Source organism: Rhodnius prolixus, unplaced genomic scaffold (assembly GCF_049639745.1).
Source record: "Rhodnius prolixus isolate KJV_2025 unplaced genomic scaffold, Rpr scaffold_10, whole genome shotgun sequence".
In the NCBI taxonomy this organism is placed as follows: Eukaryota; Metazoa; Arthropoda; class Insecta; order Hemiptera; family Reduviidae; genus Rhodnius; species Rhodnius prolixus.
Genome location: NW_027411615.1, coordinates 3,392,021 through 3,415,478, shown reverse-complemented (window position 1 = coordinate 3,415,478; position 23,458 = coordinate 3,392,021). Strand labels below are relative to the sequence as shown.

Genomic DNA, 23,458 nt, shown 5'->3' with positions numbered 1-23,458 from the left:
TATAAATATGGAAATATGTGTCTATATCTTACTGAAATTACCATTAACTTATTTTTTTTAAAAAATTGGACTTATACCACTTTCAAAAATAACAGCTCATGTATGTTACATATTTATACAGAACATGAGCTGAATTGATAGTGTCTGGGTTCAACAATTTTTTTCAATATGTTCCCCTACATTATCAGAATGGTAATACTCACTAACATGGTTTGTAAAATGGGCATTCAACAAGAATATGGTACCAGGTCCTCTTTCTTTTATAACCGACATAACCCACAATCCAACTGAGGATCTAAAAAAAAAGTCTCATCAACTTGAAATTTCAAAGCGAATGATAACTGATATGCTGTATGATAATCAGTTTACGCGTTTAGGCGTTTACGTTGTTTACAAAAAAAAAAAAAAAAAAAAAAAAGGTAACAAGAACAAAAAGAACACTTTCTGAAAACGCCATTTTTGCCCATTTTCGGGCAAACTACTTTCTAGAAATCTATTTAATCTATGTTGTTGCCGAAAAAAGTAAACATATGTAAACGAGGATATTGGCCACTGCAGGCTCAGAGAAAACACATGCATCGCATGGGCCTGGCAGATGATAGCCTTTTGTAGGTTCTGTCAGGAAGAGGAGGAGAAAACGGCACTGCACGTGTTGTGTCAGTGTGAGAGGCTTGTCCGGGCTAAGGATGTTACTCCTCGGGGAGTGAAAAACCAAGGCCTGAGGAGCTTTACCCAATAGTCGCTCTCCAGCATTAAGAGTCTGATTAAAAGGACAGGTCTGGATGGTGAGCTTTAAAGTGAGGGGAGCCACAATAGATTCCTAAAGGGGTCGCAATGGCGTAGGCCTTGAGGCCACCCTAGTCTAATCTAATCTAATCTATAAACGAGGATACGCTCTATTTATTAAAGAAAATTTAGGAACTATATCTTTTATAATTTATCTTAGAGAAATATTATTCTTTATTAACAATAAACCACGCGTGAGCTAATGCTAACAATAGAATTACGAAAGTGATTAGCTCACAAATTAGAGTACTGGATTTTTAAACAGAGCTCCCGGGTTCGTACCCTTAGATTTTTTTTCCCCCCTAGAAGCTTCTAACTTCTCACTGTCGTGTTGGACAGAAATAAGAGAGCACTGAAAAAAGCTCAGATGAACTCGGAGATAGGATTGTCGATGCTCCTTAAATTAAAAATCAAATCAAATCATGCACATCGATATATCTTGAAAAGTTGTCAATAATTTCGTCAAAAATAAAAAAAATTAAATACTATGCTAAAATTAAATGAACGGGACTTACATGCTAAAGACGGCCGGAAATGAACGGCAAGTTTGTAACTCTTGATGGCGTCATCATATTGTTCCTTTCCATGGAACAAAATGCCGCTGAAACAGAGACAAAATGAGGTCATTAATGTTTTTTTTTTAAAAAAAAACAAGAAATAATGGAATTTCCTTATTTTATTAAACTGTTAATTCACTTTCATCTAAATTTGTAATACAGTAAACTCATTTGTGAATTACTTCGTGAATATTTAAAAGCTCGTCAACGATAAGTATTTAGCATTTATAGTAGGTAAACTAAATCCTAAGTTTTACTAGCACTTAAAAAGTGCTTGAGCTTGAGAAGGTAAACCAACAAGAACAATTTAAGCCACCCCAATTAGAATTAAGCCCCAAGCACAATTCACTTGTTGATTGAACAATCAATTAAACCAATCCACGTTTAATCATTCTCATAACTCTGGAAATTAACTTCTTTTTTTTAAACATTTTACAACTAATTATAAGTGTTTAAAAACAAATTCATTCCCTCCTTACGGAAATAGTCAAATCAAAAATATCAATTAAAACGTATTTTTTACAATCAGCATATTAACTGAAAAAGCCAAAATTGTGCAAATGCTGAGTTTTATTTTTTGTTTTTTTTGTAACCCTGACAGGCTTCAGACTTTCATCCATTATCAGAGGTACAGAATTCGACTTCAACTATGTTTTTCGTCAAACATGAGTCAGCTTTTCCAGTCGATTCCCATTAAATTTGGTTTTATTAACATATTTAGTTTCAATTAGTTTTATACAGGCAATGAAGACGCTAAAGTCTTAAAATGAGACTTTAGAGGGATTACTTAACACCCCCTCTTCATCAGCCTGTAGCTTTTTTTCCCTTGCACTGCCGGACTTTCGGACAGCATTCTCTCGTTTCAGCTAACACTGTCTATCACGGGACAGTATTGGCTGTACGAGGGTCGTTTGAAAAGTCCGTGCAAAGTCAGAAAGATAGCACCACTGGCTACTATTTGTTCCCTAATATGAAGAAATGGCTGGCGGGAAAAAGATTTTATTCAAACGAGGTGATTGCAGAAACGAATGGCTATTTTTCAGACTTGGACAAATCATATTATTCGGAAGGGATCAACAAACTAGAGCAGCGTTGGACGAAGTGTATAAGCCTAAAAGGAGACTATGTTGAAAAATAAAAAAGGTTTACCCCAAAAAATTAAGTAGTTTTTATTTTTGCACGGACTTTTCAAACGACCCTCGTAACATAAGAAGCTCGCAGAAAGAGTAAATCTAAGAGCCAGCTGCTGGATTCGAACCTGGGATCTCCGCGTTGGAATCTAGTATACGCTAACCACTGATCTTAATCCAATTCCTTTACTATTTCATATTTTCCATTTGCCTATATTAAAATTGAAAATGAAAATGTGCATAAAAATGAACAGCATAGAAAAAGAAGCAGTGAGATAATATTCAATTGATTAAAATATTTTCTGGTTAAGTTTAAACAGTTCCCATATTGATTTTTTTTTAATACACCAAAACAGTTTCAATGAAATTTTAATAAAGTTCATTTTTATTCCACCCAGCTTGTCGTTACACCGCATCTGGTGCAACATTTTGTAGATTTTGTTGATTTCATTTTCGTCCGTAGCAAGTGCATCTTAATTGCATCCTATACCGGTTAGGAAATGTCATCCAAAATCAGAAATAAATTAATCAATCTCTTAATTTCTGAGATATTTATTATTGTTATAATTTTTAACGGGAACACGATCTATGTGATAATAAAAATGTAAATGTTCGTTTGATCGAAAGTCTCAAAATAGCCGAAAATTCTGTTCCAATTGCTTTGAAAGTTTGACACAACGTTACATCCGAATACGTGCGTGTTTTTATATAGCTATTAGATTATACAGATGTCACACCTGTGACAGGTAAAACCGTGTTAAAAAAAAAAATCAAATCAGCACCATCTGTTGGACGTTAAAGCAACACACGCTATACTAAATATTTTACGATTCCATTTCAATGTTTCCGACTGTATTGTTAAATTGAATGTTCATAGAATCTGTAACTAAAAGCCATGAATGTGCAGGCTACAACGTTAACTGCTTTCTTAACGTTATGAAAAAAAAAATGACGCGTTTCAGCGAAAACACTGCAGAATTACCCGGAAGTGCCAACGTATTGCACATGGAATGCGAATAGCAAATCATTTGAACGAGAAACAATCGAGAAGAGCATTCGGACAACCTGGCATATTTAAAGAATCTACGACTAGACAGACTGTACATCGTGCACATCCCATTCAAGATGTATGTTTCGCATGCTGTTGGTAATTGTGCTCCGATCCAACGTGTTTTCTGCGGCTTGGTACAGCTGGTGCACAAAAATAAATATATAAAAATATTTTTTGAGATTCAATAAAGTTAATTGTATTTTCTCAATAAGTAACAGTTTAACTCGGTCTTAAATTTCTGTCTTTAAGTACAACTTTAGTCTCTTTTCTTTTGACTGAATAACTGTTAAATTACCCGTATTACAGGATTTGAGAAAGAATAATTTGACTAAGAATCTAGATATAAGTACACAAATTATTTACATCGAGTTTTTTTTAAATCATTTATTTAGTTACAATCAACGCATTGCGTTATAAGGCAACAATGATAACAATAAATAACATTCACTCATATCAGAGTGGAGAAGTTACCCAGCGGTAACACTCCAAAAAACATTCTTAAATTCTACTGACTCTCTTCATTAGAGAGGAGATCGCGAGGCCACACTGTCTTTTAAGATTGTCCTAGAAGTGTTGTCTGGAAATGTTCCTGGAAGATAGATGTTGTACAAGTGGGATTGTGATGAGATTGAATGTTAAGATGGAATTTTCTGAATCGTGTTTTCAGCAACTTGTGTTGCACGAAAGGAATGTCTGTGTGAATGGTTTGATTGGTGACATAGAAAGGAGCGTTTATTTTAGATTGCAGGGACTGGATCCTTTGCAGATTTGAGCGTTTGGTTGAACCTCCACAGTTCGATGCCATAAGCCCAGACTGGCTTTAATATACTAACATAATATAAGTCTACTGTTGTTCAGAGTGAGTTTTGATCTGTTGTCGAGTAGTCTTTTCTCAGTTGTCGGAAGCGTCTGTTGAGTTCTGTTCTCTTAAGTCGTGTATGAGGGTTCACATGTAAGTCTTCTGTCAAGGTAAAGCCCAAGGTTGCGGACTACTGGTAAAGGAATTAAATTAGGTTCTGCGCTACCGAGATTAAAGGGCGAGGAGTTATTAATTCCAAGGTCGTAATTTTCTCGGATAGTCAGGCTGCTCTACGGGCAATTAGTTCCTACCAGGTCAACTCAAGGCTGGTTTGGGACTGTCTGGGTACCCTGAAGGAAATTAGTGACCAAAATAAGGTCTTTCTGGTTTGGGTACCTGGTCATTCAGGACATAAGGGAAACGAAGCGGCAGATTTATTGGCCCGGGAAGGCTCTGCGGGACACTTCGTTGGCCCGGAGCCCTGTTTTGGGGTTCCGAAGTGCGTTAAGACTGCGACCATTAACTTATGGGTGCAGGGTAGGTCTCAGGAGTGGTGACTTGCTACCGCTGGGCAGAGACAGGCGAAGGAGTTTATTAAAGGTTATTCGCCGAGGCTGACTGCAGAATTAATCCGTCAAGGCCGTGGGGCTATAAGGATCATTGTAGGCCTATTAACTGGCCATTGCTGGCTCAGGAACCACATGCATCGCATGGGCCTGGCAGATGATAGCCTTTGTAGGTTCTGTCAGGAAGAGGAGGAAACGGCACTGCACGTGTTGTGTCAGTGTGAGGGGCTCGTGTGGCTAAGGATGTTACTTCTCGGGGAGGAAAAACCAAGGCCTGAGAAGCTTTACCCAAGAGTCGCTCTCCAGCATTAAGAGTCTGATTAAAAGGACAGGTCTGGAGGGTGAGCTTTAAAGTGAGGGGAGCCACAATAGATCCAAAGGGGTCGCAGTGGCATAGGCCTTGAGGCCGCCCTAGTTTAATCTAATCTAAAAGACAGGAGGAAGAGTGATGCGTCGAAGAGTGAAAGTAATATTTTGAGATTTTGTCTCGTTCAGTTTGATGGCCCATTTACATCCAGTTAAAAAGAATTAATAATCAAGTTTAAATAAGTTACTACATCAGTTTTTCGCCGATATGATAGGTCAACATTTTGCACAGATTCTAAAAAGTTAATTTGAATCTATTTTTGAAGTAAAAGAGTAACAGTAAGGATGTAATATTCCATTTATTTGGACGTAAACTTAATTTTTTCCCCACCCGAAGACCCGCCAGGGTGAGTGTTTGATGGGGTAAAGCTCCCTTCTCTCCCGATATCTGCGCTAGAACCCACCAAACCTCACCCAGTATAGGCTCTCCTCGCTGTATACCCAAATGATCAATACAGGTCCTGACAGGTCCAGAATTATTTTTTATTTTTACTAAAAATGAGAGAGAAGATCTATCTTTCTCCAATTCAAATGCTCTTGCATTCTAGTTTTTAATACACTGAAGCTGGTGGTGAAAATACAATCAATTTTAAAAAAAATTAATATTAACGAATAATTACAATTATAATTTCATTATTCTTTCAATTATCTTCTGCATGGCCTTCAGGTTTTTGCACAGTTATCGCTTAATTACATATATGACTTTTTTTTTTTATTTAAAAAAATAAAATTATTATTTTAAAAAGATACAAAAACAAATCTGCTTTCTGACAACTCTCACGAATTCCGCTTTCAACATATTTGGCAAGGTTTTTATAATTATTAAAGCTATTTTCAGACTTTTGCGCTAAACTTGTTTCAGATATTGTTATCGATTGTGAACTTTTCCCGTAGTTTCTAGACACGAAATGGCATTTCGTCGTAGTCAAACCAATATCTGCTAAGTGCAAAAAAGTATAACTTTCGAGATATTCAATAAAAACGTACTCCTGTTTTACTACTAATTTTATATTAAGCAGATTTTTTGAAAACTAATTTAAATTACAGTTATACGTTTTATACGTTATTTTATTTGATTTTTTAGGTATTGATTTTGAGGCCTTTTGACGGACATAGACATAAATATTCTACCTGATGACTACTCTTAAATAATGTTAGAGCGTAATAAATGTGTTAAAATTTGCCAAATTAGTTGAATAGACAGGACTATTTCTGCCCTGAAGGCAAGTTACAAAATTATTCAAATTAATTTAAAATACGTTATGTCAATACGTTAATTTATTAATATCTAATATTATTGATAGAAACATTATTAGACAATATTGTCATGCAATCTGACAAATATTGAAACCAATATTATCAACGTCTATCAAAATTAATTTCATTTACGCCATGCACTTCTAACCGCATTTCTGAAAATAAGGGCAATAATTTAATTATGCAGTCGTGAACATTTACGCTTCAATAGTTAATATTGTGGTCGAATACGATTCCCAGGTATTGGCAGCTCAATACTAGAAATATTGGACAGGATGTAATACGAAAAGTTGAGTCAAAAATGATCCCGTCATTGCTGCTGTTAACGATTTATTATAGACATGCTTCGGTGACATTAACAACAAGAGTTGACCAGTAGCTTAGAGACCATAGGAAGCCTAATGCGTATCAGGAGCGCAGGTTTAAGGAACCCTGTTTTTGCTACATCCTCGGCAAGACCAGAGAACGGTATTTATTTCTTTTCCAGCTGAAGAAAACCTACAATGACCATCATCGAAATGACCAAACATGCTCTTTCGCAGTGCCCAAATAATAGTAGATACACCGTAATTCACTTAGCCTAGACTCTGCCGTTTTGGCGAGTGATCAACAGATAAGTTACTGTTCATTATTTTTGGTGACTGAATCATAGATTCAATAGGATGAAAAATTAATGCCAGTTTTCAGTCTTGATAAACTTTATTATGCCAAGCTTTCGACCTAGGGACTAGGTCATCTTCAGGGCTAACGTACAATATACTGTTTTTACATCATTAGAGAGTTGGTGTGTCTTCTGTCTTGTATGTTCATGGACAAGACAAGACAAGACAGAAGACATACCAACCCTCTAATGATGTAAAAACAGTATATTATACATTAGCCCTGAAGATGACCTAGTCCCTAGGTCGAAAGTGCGGTATAATAAAGTTTATCAAGACTGAAAACTGGCATTAGTCTTTCATTAGTTTTTGACCAGTGACATTCAGCGCTTCTAGGCTTCAGATTGGTTTTGATGCAGACCTAGGATTTAAAGACTGATGCGTTAACAGAAGACTTCTAGGATACATGAAAGTTTTTTTTTGTGTAAACTAATAGAGCGAATCCATCTGCGTTTTTCTTGCTGCCCAAATGAACTGCATACCCTGAGTTCTACTCCAAGAATAAGGCAAGACTGAATGCAGTCACTTGCCATACTTAAATTGACTTAGTAGCTCTAATGGACTAGACAGGGACAATCTTCACAACAATGGTGAGTATAATACATGGAATTACATGGAATTGATCCAGCCACTTTCTGGAATATTGAAGCTGGAAAAGCCACTACTTTCCAGTTTTTCTTGTGATTCTCTCCAAAGCTTTTCTCCATAACTGTGTGCTTATTATGTTTCACTTATAGTTTTACAACCTTTATTTGAAACATTATCGTCGAGTGATCCTAGAGACAAGGCACATATTGGAAAGCGGCACTAAAATTAGCCTACGGGCTGGAATCCAGCTACCAGCTCTTAAGATTTATCTCTTTGCATGACTTCTTATAGCTGCCTTCATGGTCCGGTGAGAAATAGTGTTTTCTGTAGAGAGAGAGAACATCTACCCGGAGGCCAGCAGTTTACTAAAAAAGAAAAGCTACGTGTGCCTATTACCTAAAATGTTCGACGCGTTTTAAATTAAAAAAATAATATATAGAAAATGTTGTTACATTTTTTATGGATTTGAACATTTTTTGTTATAGTTTCTTGGAACAAATTAGTTTCTAGAAAATTTTATTACCTAAATTGCGGAAAAACAAATTCATATAAGTACGTATTTCAAAACAGGCGACTAATTTCATTTTTCTATTTCTTTTTCTATTTTTAATGGAAAGTTTTCAAGAAATATGAAAGCCCTGCAAGACTTTACAGCCGCAGAAAAACTACGATAATCCTAAACATTGAAAATAAAAATAAAAGAGGAAGTTGAAATCCATTTTGAACTTCATGAACATAAAAATGTGAGAGTTGGCATCTAAAAAATTTTTAATATTACAACTACAGGAAATAAAATAACAAAAGTATCTACGCATTTTATAGAAGTAACTTTATTTCACTTCCTGTTTATTCTTAGATAAAATATCGGAATACAAACAAATTGTGGTGGGGATAATATTTAAAATATGAAGTAAAAAAAAAGAAAAAAAATCGTATCTCTGAGAATATTGGTTCAAGATACATATATGTATATATACATTAAAGAGCTTGAGATATAACTACTGGCGGCTGTAATATCAACAAGTGGTGAATTGCAAATTGGGTATTTTCTACTTTAATAACTGTTGTCTTTTTTATTATCGTCTCCTTCTTCCTCCATTTTTTGCTACATTTTAACCATTCATCAATTTTATGGTTTCCTGCATTCAGGTTTGTTTTTTTTGTCTTTCCTTTTTGTGGCGGAGTTCTGAAATTATTTACAATTAAAAAAATTGAGCAGTTATTCTCGAAAAAAGTTGATGATGCTTTAGGGTCTAAGCTTCAAGATATTTCAAGTTCATTTTTATTACGATGTTTTGTAGCTCTTTTTCAAGTTTAAAACTCGTGGATATTTAGCCCCTCATAGAATGGTTTCCTTACAGCAATAAGATTTACTGGACAAAGGATGTGTAGCTCCTTGAGTTGTGGAACATAACACATAATATGCCTAAGGCTGGAAACATATTGGAGCGGCGAGCTAAACGGCGATGATAGTTGCTTCAACTCTAAGGGGCCGACAAGCAGCGAGCAAAGAGTCGCATGCACATAGTGACGAGTTTAGTCGCGTTCTCCTTTCGACAAGACATGATGGAGGAATTATTTCTCCATACGGAAATTCTTCCTTGAAAATTTGGTATTTACAGCAGCTTAGTAGAAGGAGGCTGCAGTGTTCATGGTATAAACAGGGCTAGACATGAACTTGGTGAATTCCATCACTTGTACCAACAACTTCGGGGAGCATCCTGGCAAGTTTCATGCCTATTTTACATACCAGACTGTGTTGAAGGCATGTTAATCAAGAATAGGACGAATTTCAACGTTAACCCCATTAATCCTGTCCCATTTCTTATCCAACACAAATCGGTTATGATGTAGAAGATCCTTTTGGTCCCACAGGAGGTTTATTTAAAAAAAACTGCACCAATAAATGCAGCAATATCCATTTTAAGCTTTGAAAATTGAGCGCTATGAGAGCGAAGAAATAGAAACACGTCATAACGCTTTGTCTACTCTCTATAGATAGCGTTGCTCTATCTTCGCTTTGCTCTCCACTATGTGCGGTCCCACATGCTAACTTGTGTTTGATTTCGCCGCTTTGCTCTTCGCTATCATCGCCGCTTTGCTCGCCGCTCCACTATGTTTCCAGCCTTAACTTGGGTTTGTTTTCGCCGCTTTGCTCTTCGCTATCATCGCCGCTTTGCTCGCCGCTCCACTATGTTTCCAGCCTTAGTGTTTTTAGAATGAAACGGTGATCAATAAGTCGGGAGTAGCCAAAAAAAAGAAAACTTTATTTTCTTTAAAAGCAAATTTTATTGTTCGTGGGTGCGAAATATTCGTGGTTTTGGCGGTTAACGAGGAAAATAAAAATAAAAAATCAATAATTCACTACTGATCCAAGATCAAACGAGCCCTACTTATCAACATTGGCTATAAATTTAAAAACATCTCTAAGTTCGTTCTTCTTGTGACAGCCGGAAAAAAAAACTGTCTCCTAAGGAATAGGTAGGCGGTTGATTTCAGCTAGGCGTGAACAAGCTAAAATATTGACAAGAGCCACCAAACTATGCTGTTCGAGATCTTAATTAGATCTGTCTTGTTAGCTTAGACTAAAAGCACGCTAAGTTGGGCAAGGAGAGTTTTGTTACCCACTGGAAGTCTCTGGATGCTGTAAAAAAAATAACCATGAAGTCTCATCACTTGTAAGGTTTCTTCCTGGAGAATATCCTGTGAGACGTTTGCTGCCAGTTTGAGCAAAAGTTTTTTTTTTTTTGGCAGCAAAAGCAATAATATTCTTGTAAGTTATCCAGGACGAAAATAAAAATAGATTAATGTAAAAAAAAAAAGTTAGGTTTTTAGTTGAAGGGCTAGGGCTGTTCAGTTGAACAGGGTGAAGGAAGTTTTTAAAATGTTTAGCCGGAGTTCTTCCCTAATAATTATTAAAAGGGCCTAAAAAAAGAAGCTTCAATTCTGGACGCAGAAGAAAGGATGGAGTGAATAGGAGCAAAGAAATGGAGAACAGTTGGAAAGGAGAGTATGAAATGTTGGCGTCACGAATTGGAGAGGAAGAAGTCACCGAAAGAGAGAGCGAAGACATCCCTCCTCCTAGACTCTCTCTTTCTTCCTCTTGCGCTCTCCAACAACCTCCCCTTTGCCGCTCTTTCTCACCAGCAACAACAACTTTTATCGTTCTCATTTAAATTTAATCAACCTCTTCAACTCTTGTAAGTTTCCATTTTCAAAGATGAAGAAGCTGGTGTCAACTTCTCACTTAGATAAAATATAATACTGTTTTTGTTTGGCAGTAGGAAAAGAGTGCCACACCTTGGGACCACCTATACTCCTCTATCTGGTATAACTTTTCTCGGAGCTTTTCCAAATTTAATATTATGTTTCTAATATCTTTTGTTATTAATTTTATAATATTAATATTATTTTCCCCCAATGTTATCTTGATCATGTTGCTGATCTACGAACAATTATTCTTATTCATTTTTGGGTTCCAAAGCTTAACTAACTTCCAACTATAACATCTTTCTGATCAAATTGAGCACAAGACGTTACTTCCCAAAACATAATTCTTCCAAATAGAATCACTGGCTGCAATGTTACATACCGCTAAATCATTTTCCCGGACAGGCAGACTCATGGCCTTGTCTATGAACTGTTGTAAAGTCCCAGGTCAACTATTCATGAGAAAGCTCAATCTTGAGACACGATGAAGTGCCACTGTAGCCGAACGATTTAGAGGCGAGACGTGTAAAGCTAATAAGAAACACGCCAGCTCACACTGCATTGTCTTTCAAGACATTTCTAGCCAAGTAAAATATCCCAGTTTTAGGCCACATCCGCCTTATTCGCCAGACCTGGGGCCCCCCCCATGTAATTTTTATCTGTTCCCCAAATTCAAATCTGCATTAAAAGGAACACGAGTTTCAATCCTTTGAAGCTGTGAAAGAAAAAGAAGGCACGCGTCATGCCTGGGGCTGATAGAAAAAGACTTCCAGCACTGTTTCGAACAATGGTAAATTCGCATGGAGCGTTTTAGGGATAGGGGAGGGGAGTATATTGAAGGTGATAGTAACTAAATATGTATAAATTTAAAATCAAATGTTTTACAGCAATAGTCTCGTTATTTAATAGCCATATGCTCGTATGTATCCCGGTCTTAGGCCTTGGATTTCCTTTAATGGTTAATCAAAAGAAATTAACAGTAAAGTATGTTTGCTATATTTGGTCACCTATTTTGGTAGTTGGACGTAAAGCCTACCTGAAAAAATAGGCAATTACTTTACTTTACTTTTGATACACGCTGAGCTCAGGTCCTGCGGGTAGGTCGCCTATATAATAGGACTAGGATTCTAATTACAGTAACAGAAGAGATATGTACAGCTTCTTGATTAGATCGGCCAACTTTTGAAGTTTTATTATACTCAAGCTTGTAGTAAATTTAGTCTTTAATAGCTGGTCTTCGAGTTCTGCATAGTGTCCAGATTCTTCTTCTTCTTTTTCTTACATAAGAACGTGTCACTTAAAAACTTTTGGCGATCTGAGAAATACTGGAAATAATGTATTTGGAAAACACTGGCCACGTAACGAACACTATATTCTTCATTTAGTATATGCTGCGGTAATATTTTTTAGACATAGTTTCTTTCAATAGTAAAGTGTCTAAAAATTTAATTTTTGGCGACAGATTCATTAATAATAATGCAAATTCTAGTAACTATTTATTTTATTTTTGCCAATCTTTCGACTTCGGCACTAGATCATCTTCAAGGCTTATTGACAATTAAATTAGGTTTTATATATTATCAATAAGCCCTGAAGAAGACCTAGTCCCTAGGCAGAAAGCTCGCCAAAATAATGACTGAAATTGGCAATAATCTTTCTTCCTTTCGGTTTACCTTTACTGTAGGTTTAAGTAATTGATGCTAATATCGCTAAATGTAAATAAATAAATGAACCTTTTTTCATGTAATTTAGCGAGCAATTCGACGACACATGTAACGTGTCACATAGATCGTGCAAACCATCCATTGGACTCCACCTTAAATTGCTAACATTTCTCCATTTATAAAGTTCAATGACACAATAAATTCACCAAGATGAAAAACAAAACAGACGCCTCGTCGTCAACTGCAGTCCGGCATGTCTACCCAGGTGGAATGGGCAATTCTTAGAGTAGAACCTCCATTGGACTGTAAGTAATTCAATCAAGGAGCATCCCCCACACACGGGATGTTTAGAACAGAACTCTACATGCAATCAAGTTTTATCTCTCTCTCTCTCGGAGCGTTTCTATCCGTGAATAGAAGAACTTCAGAGTTAAAACGATGTGCTTGTGGGTAACTAGAGGAGCGATCTTAATTTACTTTATATTTTCTTTCAAAATACAGTTTCGGATCCCGAAGTTATAGAAATACTCCTCAACTGCAAGCTAAATGCATCTAAATTTATTTCGACAGCAAAAATAAAACTGATTTTCGGATAAAGAGACGATAAATTTTCTGGCGCACCTCTAATGAAGTCCCAGCTGATTCCTGTGGTCGGGATAAGTGCATCCCGATAAATAATGCCTACTTGCAGGAATTGTGGAAACCGGACATTCACTGGCAGATACTTCCTTAAATCTTTACATTAGGTAGTTGAATCGTTGTATGCAACCATTCAGTTATTATCTATGAATCTCCCTTGTCCAAAACTGAATGAATGAATTTAAAGATCCAAATGTTTCAAAACCGGGATTTTTACTTTTTCCTAAATTCCTTGTAACAGGACAGAGAGTTTTCTCTGTTAGACAGTATAAAGAGAAAATCTTAGGGTTATCAGCTGGATTCGAACCCGAGAGCTCAACCAGTGAAGCCAGCACGCTAACCATTGAGTTTCCCTAAGATACGATATATATTACATTTATTACTTTAAATGAATGAAGCAAGGATAGACTTAATATATTTTATTTTTATTTCCATCTTCCCTCGCTCTAGCCCCCATTACAGTTAAAAACTAAATTCTATGTGTGCATCAGAGTAGTGTAACATGTGGACATGCAACGTTCCCTTCTCTCCAGAACACCACATGGCAGAATTTATTGTTAAACTTCTCACAGTATCCCCTTATATGTCCCTTTTTTTCCCCGACTACCGCTGACTCTTTATAGCTATTTCGTATTTTAACTTCGTAGTTTTATAGGTCCTTACAAGAGGATATATATACGACCCAACGAGAGAAAGAAAAAGAAAACTATATTTTAAGTTCTGTCAAGTATAGTGTGTATTTTGAGCTTTCAAAGTGATTTAATAGAACTTTCAGACATAAAAATCATAACTTCTTGTATTATGTATCGTCTTTTTTTATATTTACTTTACTTTTATTAATAATAATTTAACTTTTAAAATATTTTAGTTTTATTAATAAATTTGCAATATTTAATAGCATATCTTTTTCAAATCCGTAATTAATCCGCATTTTTCACCATTTATGCTTACAGTTTAATCCGTCAGTGCAGTCTACTATGACACACTGCTGATCACTTGGCGTCTTCATCAAGTTAAGCATCCTGTAATAGCAATTTTAATCGATATGGGATACAAATATTAGGAAGAGGTTTTTCTAAAAAAAATACTGTCCAAATAGGAAAGTCAACCCAAATTGTGCAACTATGAGCACCAAACACAGAAAGAGATCTGCATTCAGGAGAAATTATGGGTGCATTTTGCTGGGGAAAAAAGAATCTGAGATTAGTGGTCTTTTAAGTAAAAACTCAGGCAAACTGGACTACACTGTAATATATATTATATATTCTGATGGAAACCTTAATGTTTAGCGTGCTGTCTTCTCTGGTTGAGCTCTCGGGTTCGAATCCAGCTGATAGTCCTTAGATTTTCTCTTTCTAAGAGCTTATACTGTCTACCAGAGAAAACTCTCTGTCCTCTTACGAGGAATTTAGGAAAAAGTAAAAATACCTGGTTTTGAAACATTTGGTTCTTTAAATTCATTCATTCAGTTTGGACAAGGGAGATTCATAGATAACTGAATGGTTGCATACAACGATTCAACTACCTAATGTAAAGATTTAAGGAAGTATCTGCCAGTGAATGTCCGGATTCCAGTATTCCTGCAATCAAGTAGGCATTATTTATCGGGATGCACTTATCATGCATCTTGACGTGCGACTATTATTTCCTCTTCACTCGCGTAACTCGAAAATGACTATGACCAACAAACTCCTCCTTTACAAAGTGGACATTAGGCCGATGTTGCTCTACGCCTGCTCCGCCTGGAGCCTGGACTTGTAGTAGCAACATCAAGAAACTTCAGGATAACATGGAACAAGTTTCTCAGACTCTCTACGACGCACTAGAATTGACTCAATCCACGGAGGCTGCATCCACTATCCTTTGGAACACTCCTATATCCAAAATCGTCTGCTCAAACTCCTTTCCATCCTAGAATGCCATCCTAACCCACTCTGCCGTGACATAGCCTCCTACAGATCCTTCTACCCCCCTACAGGCACAAAAGAATCAAACACATCCTTCTCTAACTTTCTACACAAGCTGAAGGTTTTTCTTTCCTTTTTCCCTGCATTCTTATCCTACACCTTAACCTTTCTTGTTATCTCCTCACTTTTTATGAAGGTTACAATGTTTTGTACATTGATACTTCGTATATTTATTTTTTTTGTACATATTTATTTGATAATAAAGATTTATTCTATTCTAAGAGTGGTCTTTGGTTTGAGTTGATGAGGGCACTAATTCCAAGGATGACTTTTGGATTTCTTCTGGAAGGTGGCTGTTGACTGGAAGAACTTGGTCAGTACTGTGAAGGCTATAATTATGGACTTATTGGGGATAATTAGCCACCAACCACCATATATTCGGCCAATTATAGCTCTCTAGTTGCTACAACATTTTCAGCTACATTAACAACTATAATGAGGCAACTCACTTGTGATATTGGGTTCTCAATTCCCGGTCTAAAGTCCCAATGATTATGTGAAATTCATCTTTCTTGGAATAGTTCTGATCCATGCTGGAAACACACTGTGATCATTCCAACATTTAAGACCAGCATTACAATATATTTAAATATTTTTTAAAATATTTTATTAGTAATTTTTTATTTTTTAGTAGCGCGTTTATTTATTCAAGCTATTAAAACAAATTTGAATAAAGTTTATTAAAATTTATGTATTTAGCAGAAAACGGAACATAAAAGTCTTTTAAAATAAACGGCATTAGTGAAACTTTGGTGTAATTAGTCAAGAAGTAATAGAAGTAATCGAGGAGGTAGAGAGTTGGCTGAGGAAGTTTAAGGAAGATCCTTCCTGGATGCCTTCAGGGTGTGGAGTTGGTAGCAAGCAAGCGATGTACGACGGAAGAGGAGGGTATGAAAGACGCAAGGAAGTATGGGGCTGGGTATTGCGGGCGTCTAATGGGTGGGGATTAGCAGTACAGGAGCCTTATCAAGGCGGCAAGTTACAGCTTCATTGTTCTCATCCTGAACTCCTCGTCCTGCTCAAGGAGGAGGCAGCTAAGTCGTCTGCTATCGGCGAGGTGGGTCCTACTTGCCAACAGCCATCAGCTAAACACAGTTCCAGGTCCTTATATCCCAAGGATTAGTACATATCTCTAGTCTCACACTCGTTCGCTCTTCTTTACCTTGACTACCACTTCCTTTTTAGGAAGGATCAACTAATGCATTAGCCAAATGTATCATTGAAAAAATTGGTATATTTTGTTTTTAAATTTTGATTAAGTGGATCACACCATCAACTTTAATGCAAATAATTTGTATTATCAATACCTCTAATCGCCATGTTCAGTATTAAACCCAAAATATTTACATTACGAGAAATTTATCGGAGATTTTTCTTGGTATTAAGTGGAGTGATTTCTCTATTGAATACCTGAAGTCCAAGCCCTGGGATCTAGGAACCATCACTAGAGATTTGTTCAGTTCGTCCATAAATCTGGACCCTTTCTGTTGCCGTTTTTTTTACTGCAAAAAGGAAACTGAAATGGCTTGGCTCTTGGCAAGAATTTAGGATTTGTGAAAAATCCCTCGTAATCAATAATAAATTGTAGAAAAAGTTTGTTTTGATCTTCAGCTCTGGAACTTTGATTCTTTCTGTCGTCTTAATTGTATAGCTGACTAGTTCTGGACTCTCATCCATCAGCAGAGGTAGCTGAAAGGAAGGAATTGAAGGTCAAGATCAGTTTGATCAAACATCAAGATGGTAATGGGTTCAAAGAGTTTAAAGTCTCAATATCTGAGATCATTGGGGCCTGGTGCCCGTCTGATGCACTGCCCCGTCTCCAGACAAACTCTGTCCATCACAAAGACCTTTGCGACCTTTGTTGTTGTTAGAGCAAAAATCTAAGGGCTGGATTCGTATCTGGGGATCTTCCCGTGGGAATCTAGCTTACAAAACCACTGAGCATTTGTTATCATATTAGTGATTTGTCCCATTTTGGTCTGAGAGAAAACGTTATATCCCTTAGGAATTCTTATGGGAGAACCACTCTTAACTAAGCACAGTACATTCCCTACTGATCCATGAGCATTCTGCTTATTATATGGTATTAATAAGCAGATATTCAGTTAACAAAATTAACCCAACTACAAGGCTAGTCCATCGCTATGTTTGTCTCTATGGTAGTTTTAGTCCCAGATACACACATATATATTTAGGTATGATGAATTATTCAAAGGGGTTGAACTTCAGAGAGAGATAGAAGAATATTTAAGAGAGAGATAGAGCTAAGAGAAAACCAGTACATCTACTCACAACTAGTTGGTTATTTCCCGTAACTTCTTGGTTCTGCGATGTTTGTTTAGCATTGTTATTCATAATAGTTTGCCTCTCTCAACTTCGACGTAAATACCTACATACATACGGACCTACACATATTATATATATTTATATGAGCTAAAACAATCTATATGAATGTAGATAATAAATATTTATCTACATATTTAAATTTATGAATGAAATATTCAAGCTTTGCAACATTAAATATAAACAATGAAGTAAGATTATCTTGATGTCAATATATTGAGTATTGTTTCCAGCAGTGTAAGTTAAATAATTTATTTGATGTCATATATTATTTATTTTATTTGCTACAGAATAAATATTGATTTATAAAATAACTTCACTAATAGCTTGTTTTATTCACTTGTGGGTGCTTGGTTTTCCATCGGGTTGCTTGAAGATTGATTTTTGTAATATCAGAGATGTCATACGAAAAGTTGTGAATTCAAAATTTGATAAAAACTCCTCTTTTAATTTTATTTAGTTTAAATGATGTTGACTTTAGGAATTTTTATTCTTGAAAAATGTTGATTTTAGAAAAATCACATAATCGATACAACCAGTTATATTTTAGGACCGACCATAATTTGGTACCCGAAATTACAGCTCCAACATATATACATATTTAATGAAGACATTCTTTCTGGTCATTGCCGAATATCGATATGCTTAAATATTGAGTCGTTCACAACTCGATTAACTCCATAAAACAAAAAAAGTGGAGAAATGCGATGAAATAATTGACATTGTTTTTTATAATTCCGTTTATAATTTAAATTCAAATCAATTTACCGTTATCATTCAGCGCCAGCTACTTGAATTTGAGTTGAATTATTACAACGATTTACATTACTGAGTTAATCAAAATGGCTTTTGAAATAAATTATCTATTATTCAATGGCCAAAAATGGTGTGTAATCTTTATTATTTGGGGAAATTTATTATAAATATAAAAAGCTATGACTGAACAACCAAGATTTAAGATATTTCAAAAAGTGGAATTAATCGATTTGTGCAATGAACGGGCTCAATTATTAGTTGTTTTTTTAATTTCATTATTAATCAATTAAGCTTAAAATACTGTAAAGAATGGTTTAGCTAAATGGTTACCGTGCTCGACTTTCATACGGAGATCCCGGGTTCGAATCCAGCTTTCTGGGCTTTAGATTTTTTTTTTCTCTTCTTAGAAATTTCTTACTGATCATCTACCGGTGAGGTTCATTGTTGTCTGTAGCGAGAGAATACTGTCCTGAGGACGACTGTCGACTGAGAAAAAGTTTCATCTGATGTTCTTCTTCTTCTTGTTTGGCACAGCCGTCCAAGGAAGGACCTTGACCGCCACAATAATCTTGTGCCATTCACCTCGCTTTTGGGCCGCTCTTCTCCATATTCTTAAGCCCAATTCTTGTAGATCTTGCTCCACAGTGTCGAGCCATCTCACCCGAGGCCTCCTCTCTCCTTCTAGCCCCTCTTGGATGTCCAAGAAATAGTTTTTTAATGTTTGATAAGGCCAACTAGGTCCTGATCAGCATAAAGATCTCTGACTTCCTTGTTCGTCCTTATCCTCCATCGGTCTCCTTCCAGAATGGGGCCATATTTTCTTCTTAAAATCTTCCGCTCCCAGCGACTAAGAAGGCCTCCCACGTTCATCCTCCCACGTTTCGCTCCCGTACATCACAATATTAGGTCGCAAAATCGTTTTTATAAGCACGCAATTTGGCTTCTCTCGATAGAGTTCTAAAGCGCAGCACCTTCTGCAAGGACCAGAAGCACCTATTACCAGCCATTATTCTCGCTTGATGTTGCCATTTCTAAATTTTAACAATTTAAAAAATGTTGTAATGAGAATTTAATTAAAAAAAGTGTAAAATGACGCTTTTAATGTATAGAATAAAAGTGCCAATTCAGTTTACAAGCTGGGCTTTGCTAAGTTTTGAAATTTGGAATTTTGAAAATTAAAATCTATAGTTCAGCAGCCCTTAAATTAAAGTTAAAGTAGTTAAAGTATATAACACCTTCTTTTAATACTTTTGATGAGTTATTTTCCAATGATAACAAAAATCGATCGCTGAAATAGTATAAATATGGTGTATATCATATGTTTTGTTTCCTCTCAAGACGTCGATATAAACTTGTGAACGTTAAAGGGGGGTGACGCCCTAGAAAATCGAGTAGTGAGTAACAGTAAGAGCAAGGAAGGGTTGTATCAGGCGTTGCCATTTGCTCGCCCGCAGGGGACTCACAAGCTATTGCAAACATGTAATATTTATGAACGTTGGTCGGACGGGTCTTTTTAGCTTGAATGCATTACCATGATAAAGGTGAAGTGGTGAGAGAGAGCTAGAGAGAGCAGTATGGCCATGGAGGAAGTTAGGGAGGCGAACTCTAGACCCGCCGCCGTTGGTGTTCTAGAATTCTGTTGGTAAGAAATGCGGAAGTAACTGTGAATAATAAAATATTGCCAGCATATCGGTGGGGATATGGAAACGCCACTGGCTACTCCCCATCCATCGCCTCAATTTTATCCATTCTATTTATTTATTTATTTCTGGACTTGCAAAAAAAGGGGAATACTTTATGCAAAGTCAAAAAACTTACATTGAAATTTTAGCTATATATTTATAACCATTACGGTGTATAAATATTGTTTTAAAATATCCGGTAGGCTGAACAATATTTCCGGTTGGGTTCATTTATATTATTGATTGGATTTTGGAGGGGGGGCTGATAAGAGCGTACTTAAGCTGCGCCATGATCCCAAAACTGAGCGTACCTCTCCAAAATTGGAAAAAGAAAATATTGCTTTTCATTAAATCTTGTATATCTCCTCCAAATTCAACTTACAATAGCAGCACTGATAGAAACCATCATTCTGAATTAAGTGCTCTACAAATAAATGAAGCCTGAATGTACCAAAATTGTATTATAATAAAAGTAGGCGCTTTCATAGCCTTCTGCATTTGCGCAGTTGTCCAATATACGAGTTAATTCAGTTATGAATACTTCTTTATAAGTTATAGTAACCGAGGTTCTGAAGGCTGCCCTTCACACTATTTGCGCGGGTTAACGAGAGAAAAGAGGCGCTCAATCACATTTATCATTTTGAATTAAAAAAAAAAAATTATTAAATATAAATATCGTTCGTCAATACCGGCAAAGATTCTCAGATTTTCTTGCTGCATTGATTGAAGGTTTTACGAGCAAAAGTGAAACTTTGTTCTTGCTGAATTATTATCATTATATAAGGTAAAGAAAGCATGGTCTTTCTTTGTTCAAAAATACTGACAGATCTACTAGGAGTCTCCTTCAAGAAAGTACTACGTAAAATTTACAAGCTATCGCCAAAAAATGTTTCAAATAAACAAATAATTATTTAAATAATAATGAACTTATTCAGAATAAAATTACATTGTACATAATTAAACGTACGTATAACTGTGGCGTTTACCAGCATGGATAAAAAGCCGTCTGCCGAGTTGTTAACAAATAATTATTATTTGTAATTACAAACGAAATTCGTACTCTTCAAAATTAATAGAAATTAACAAGATACAAGAAATAAATAAAATAAAAACCAATTTAATTCTTCTGTCAAGAAATGGAAAAACTTTTATTTATATTCTTGGCTAAATTAAAAGAATACAGTAAATGTGAGGCAAATGCGCCACGATAGCTGAGCAGTTAAGATACTATACCCGCAAAGCTAATATGTATTGTTGGTTTAGTGGGTTCGATTCCCGGTCTCTAGGCCTTGGATTTTATTTAATGCGGTTAATACGAGAAATTTTACAGTTTGCTAATCGCCTCCGTCCACGACACTTAATTTGGTAATTGAACGCCAAACCCTGCCTAAAAAAAAAAAATCGGCAGTTAGAGTGAAGCATTTACCAAAATTTCTCACGAGATCAGCCAGTCATACGTACAACCCAAAACAATTACACAATATATACCCATAGCTTTTGACAATAATGTGGGGTAACTGGATTTTGGGTTTAGCAAACCCAACAGGCAAAAATCTAGAGCTCATAGCATATACCATTGCACTCAATGAGAAAAGTACATTTTATAATTTACAATCTCTGAATAAACTTGTAACAATTTAGGGGGAAGCCACAATTGATCTTTTAGCTAGATCTTGTTTTGATTTGAGGGTTTTTTTTTAGGTATTAGGGGTAACTATCCTGATCCTTTCTTCTGGGTATATTCATAGACAAGCCTGCGTGGTTATCAGCTTCCGCAAACTAATGAATAGCACTGTATCTCCATAAGTCTTAAGATACAACCGTACTTTATCAATGTCAATACAGTTATTTTTAACTATTTCATTCCTGACATATTGGATAATTAAATTCTGTTTTATTATTTATTTATTTATTTTTGATAAAATAAAATTTATTTAATTGTAAATAATATAAAAACCAACTCACAATTGACAAAAGGATAATAAGGCTAAATAAAATAATGAGAATATTGCCTTCTAAAGTTTATTACAAAACCAGAAGTCTGGAATATAATGGCGATAAAGCCATAAAATGAGGAAAGAAAAGGACGGAAAGAGATAATAAAATTTAATGTGTTTAGAGATAAAGTTGCAGCTGACAAGGTCATATAACTGCTCTATATCGTATATATATATAACAAACAAAAAAAACGGAAACACATTATGCAGGGTGCATGTTTCTGTCAGTTTGTGAGTTGTTTTTGCGAATGTTTGCGTTTCTTTTGTGTCAGTTTTCTTTTTTCATTTTAATCTTCATCCCAGCTAACATTTTTCTTTACGACGTCAGATATTAAATTATTTTCCTCCTTAAGTCTATTCAATATTTATATGTTAATATTTATTGTTTTTTTAAATAAAAAAATCATACTTTAATATTATTAAACCTTGATATTATATATTTTTTGTTTTTGTTCTTGTCATTTTGTGGAGAAATTCTTTGAAAACAAAATTTAAGAAAATAATAAGAGTTTATTAATTTTCTCATTCAGATTATTGCTAAATAAATTTTGCTGACTTTCGAATATAAATATAAATAAGTTTCGAATTTGAAATTTATTTTAATTTAAAGTGTATCAACATTTTGCGCTTAAAACGCTCAAAACTACCAGTGCCCACATCATCACTGGTGTTTTCTCTTCCAACATCATCTCACATCTGAAAAAAAATCTTAGAATTTGGTAAGATTCCAGGCGAGAGTATAAGTATGTATTTATGTGCTTAAATCTGTAGCAGAGCTAGCAAAGAAATATGAGTTTATTTAAAAGTTATAGCCGATTAGAATGAATGGAAGAAAATGATTAGAGAAAGATTACGGTGATTTTAATTTAGGTTAAGCTATAAGGATGGCAGGAATATACGAGGGTCGTTTGAAAAGTCCGTGCAAAGTCAGAAGAGATAACACTACTGGCGCGTATCGAGGTTATGTTTAGTTAGTAGCATCTCTTGGAAGAACACACACCAAGTTTCAGCCAGATCGGTCTATTTCTTTGTGTTTGGCATTCGTTTGAATCGAGGAAGTCGAGTGATTTTCAAAAAATGGACGAAAAAGAATTTCGTGTGTTGATTAAACACTATTTTATGAAAGGCAAAACGCCTCAGGAGACTAAAGAGAAGCTTGATAAACATTATGGTGACTCTGCACCTTCGATTAGAACAGTTTATAAGTGGTTTCAAAATTTTCGGAGTGGCCATATGGGCACAAGTGACGCTGAACGTTCTGGACGCCCTGTTGAGGTTTACTACTCCAGAAATCATTGATAAAATCCATGATATGGTGATGGATGACAGAAGAGTGAAGGTGCGTGAGATTGCTAGTGCTGTGGGCATCTCGAATGAACGGGTACATAATATTTTGCATGAACATTTGGACATTACAAAGCTATCCGCAAGATGGGTGCCG

General features: G+C 35.7%; 1 protein-coding gene across 2 annotated transcripts in view; it reads right to left on the bottom strand.

The window, feature by feature from the left end:
• Tmtc2 (Transmembrane O-mannosyltransferase targeting cadherins 2) overlaps positions 1–23,458 on the bottom strand; it is a 549,780-nt gene that overhangs the window by 98,897 nt on the left and 427,425 nt on the right. For both annotated transcript variants that reach the window (XM_074133413.1, XM_074133412.1), the window contains one exon: positions 1,302–1,387. In XM_074133413.1, the coding sequence (XP_073989514.1) occupies positions 1,302–1,387 (86 nt within the window). The remainder of the gene's footprint in view (positions 1–1,301; positions 1,388–23,458) is intronic.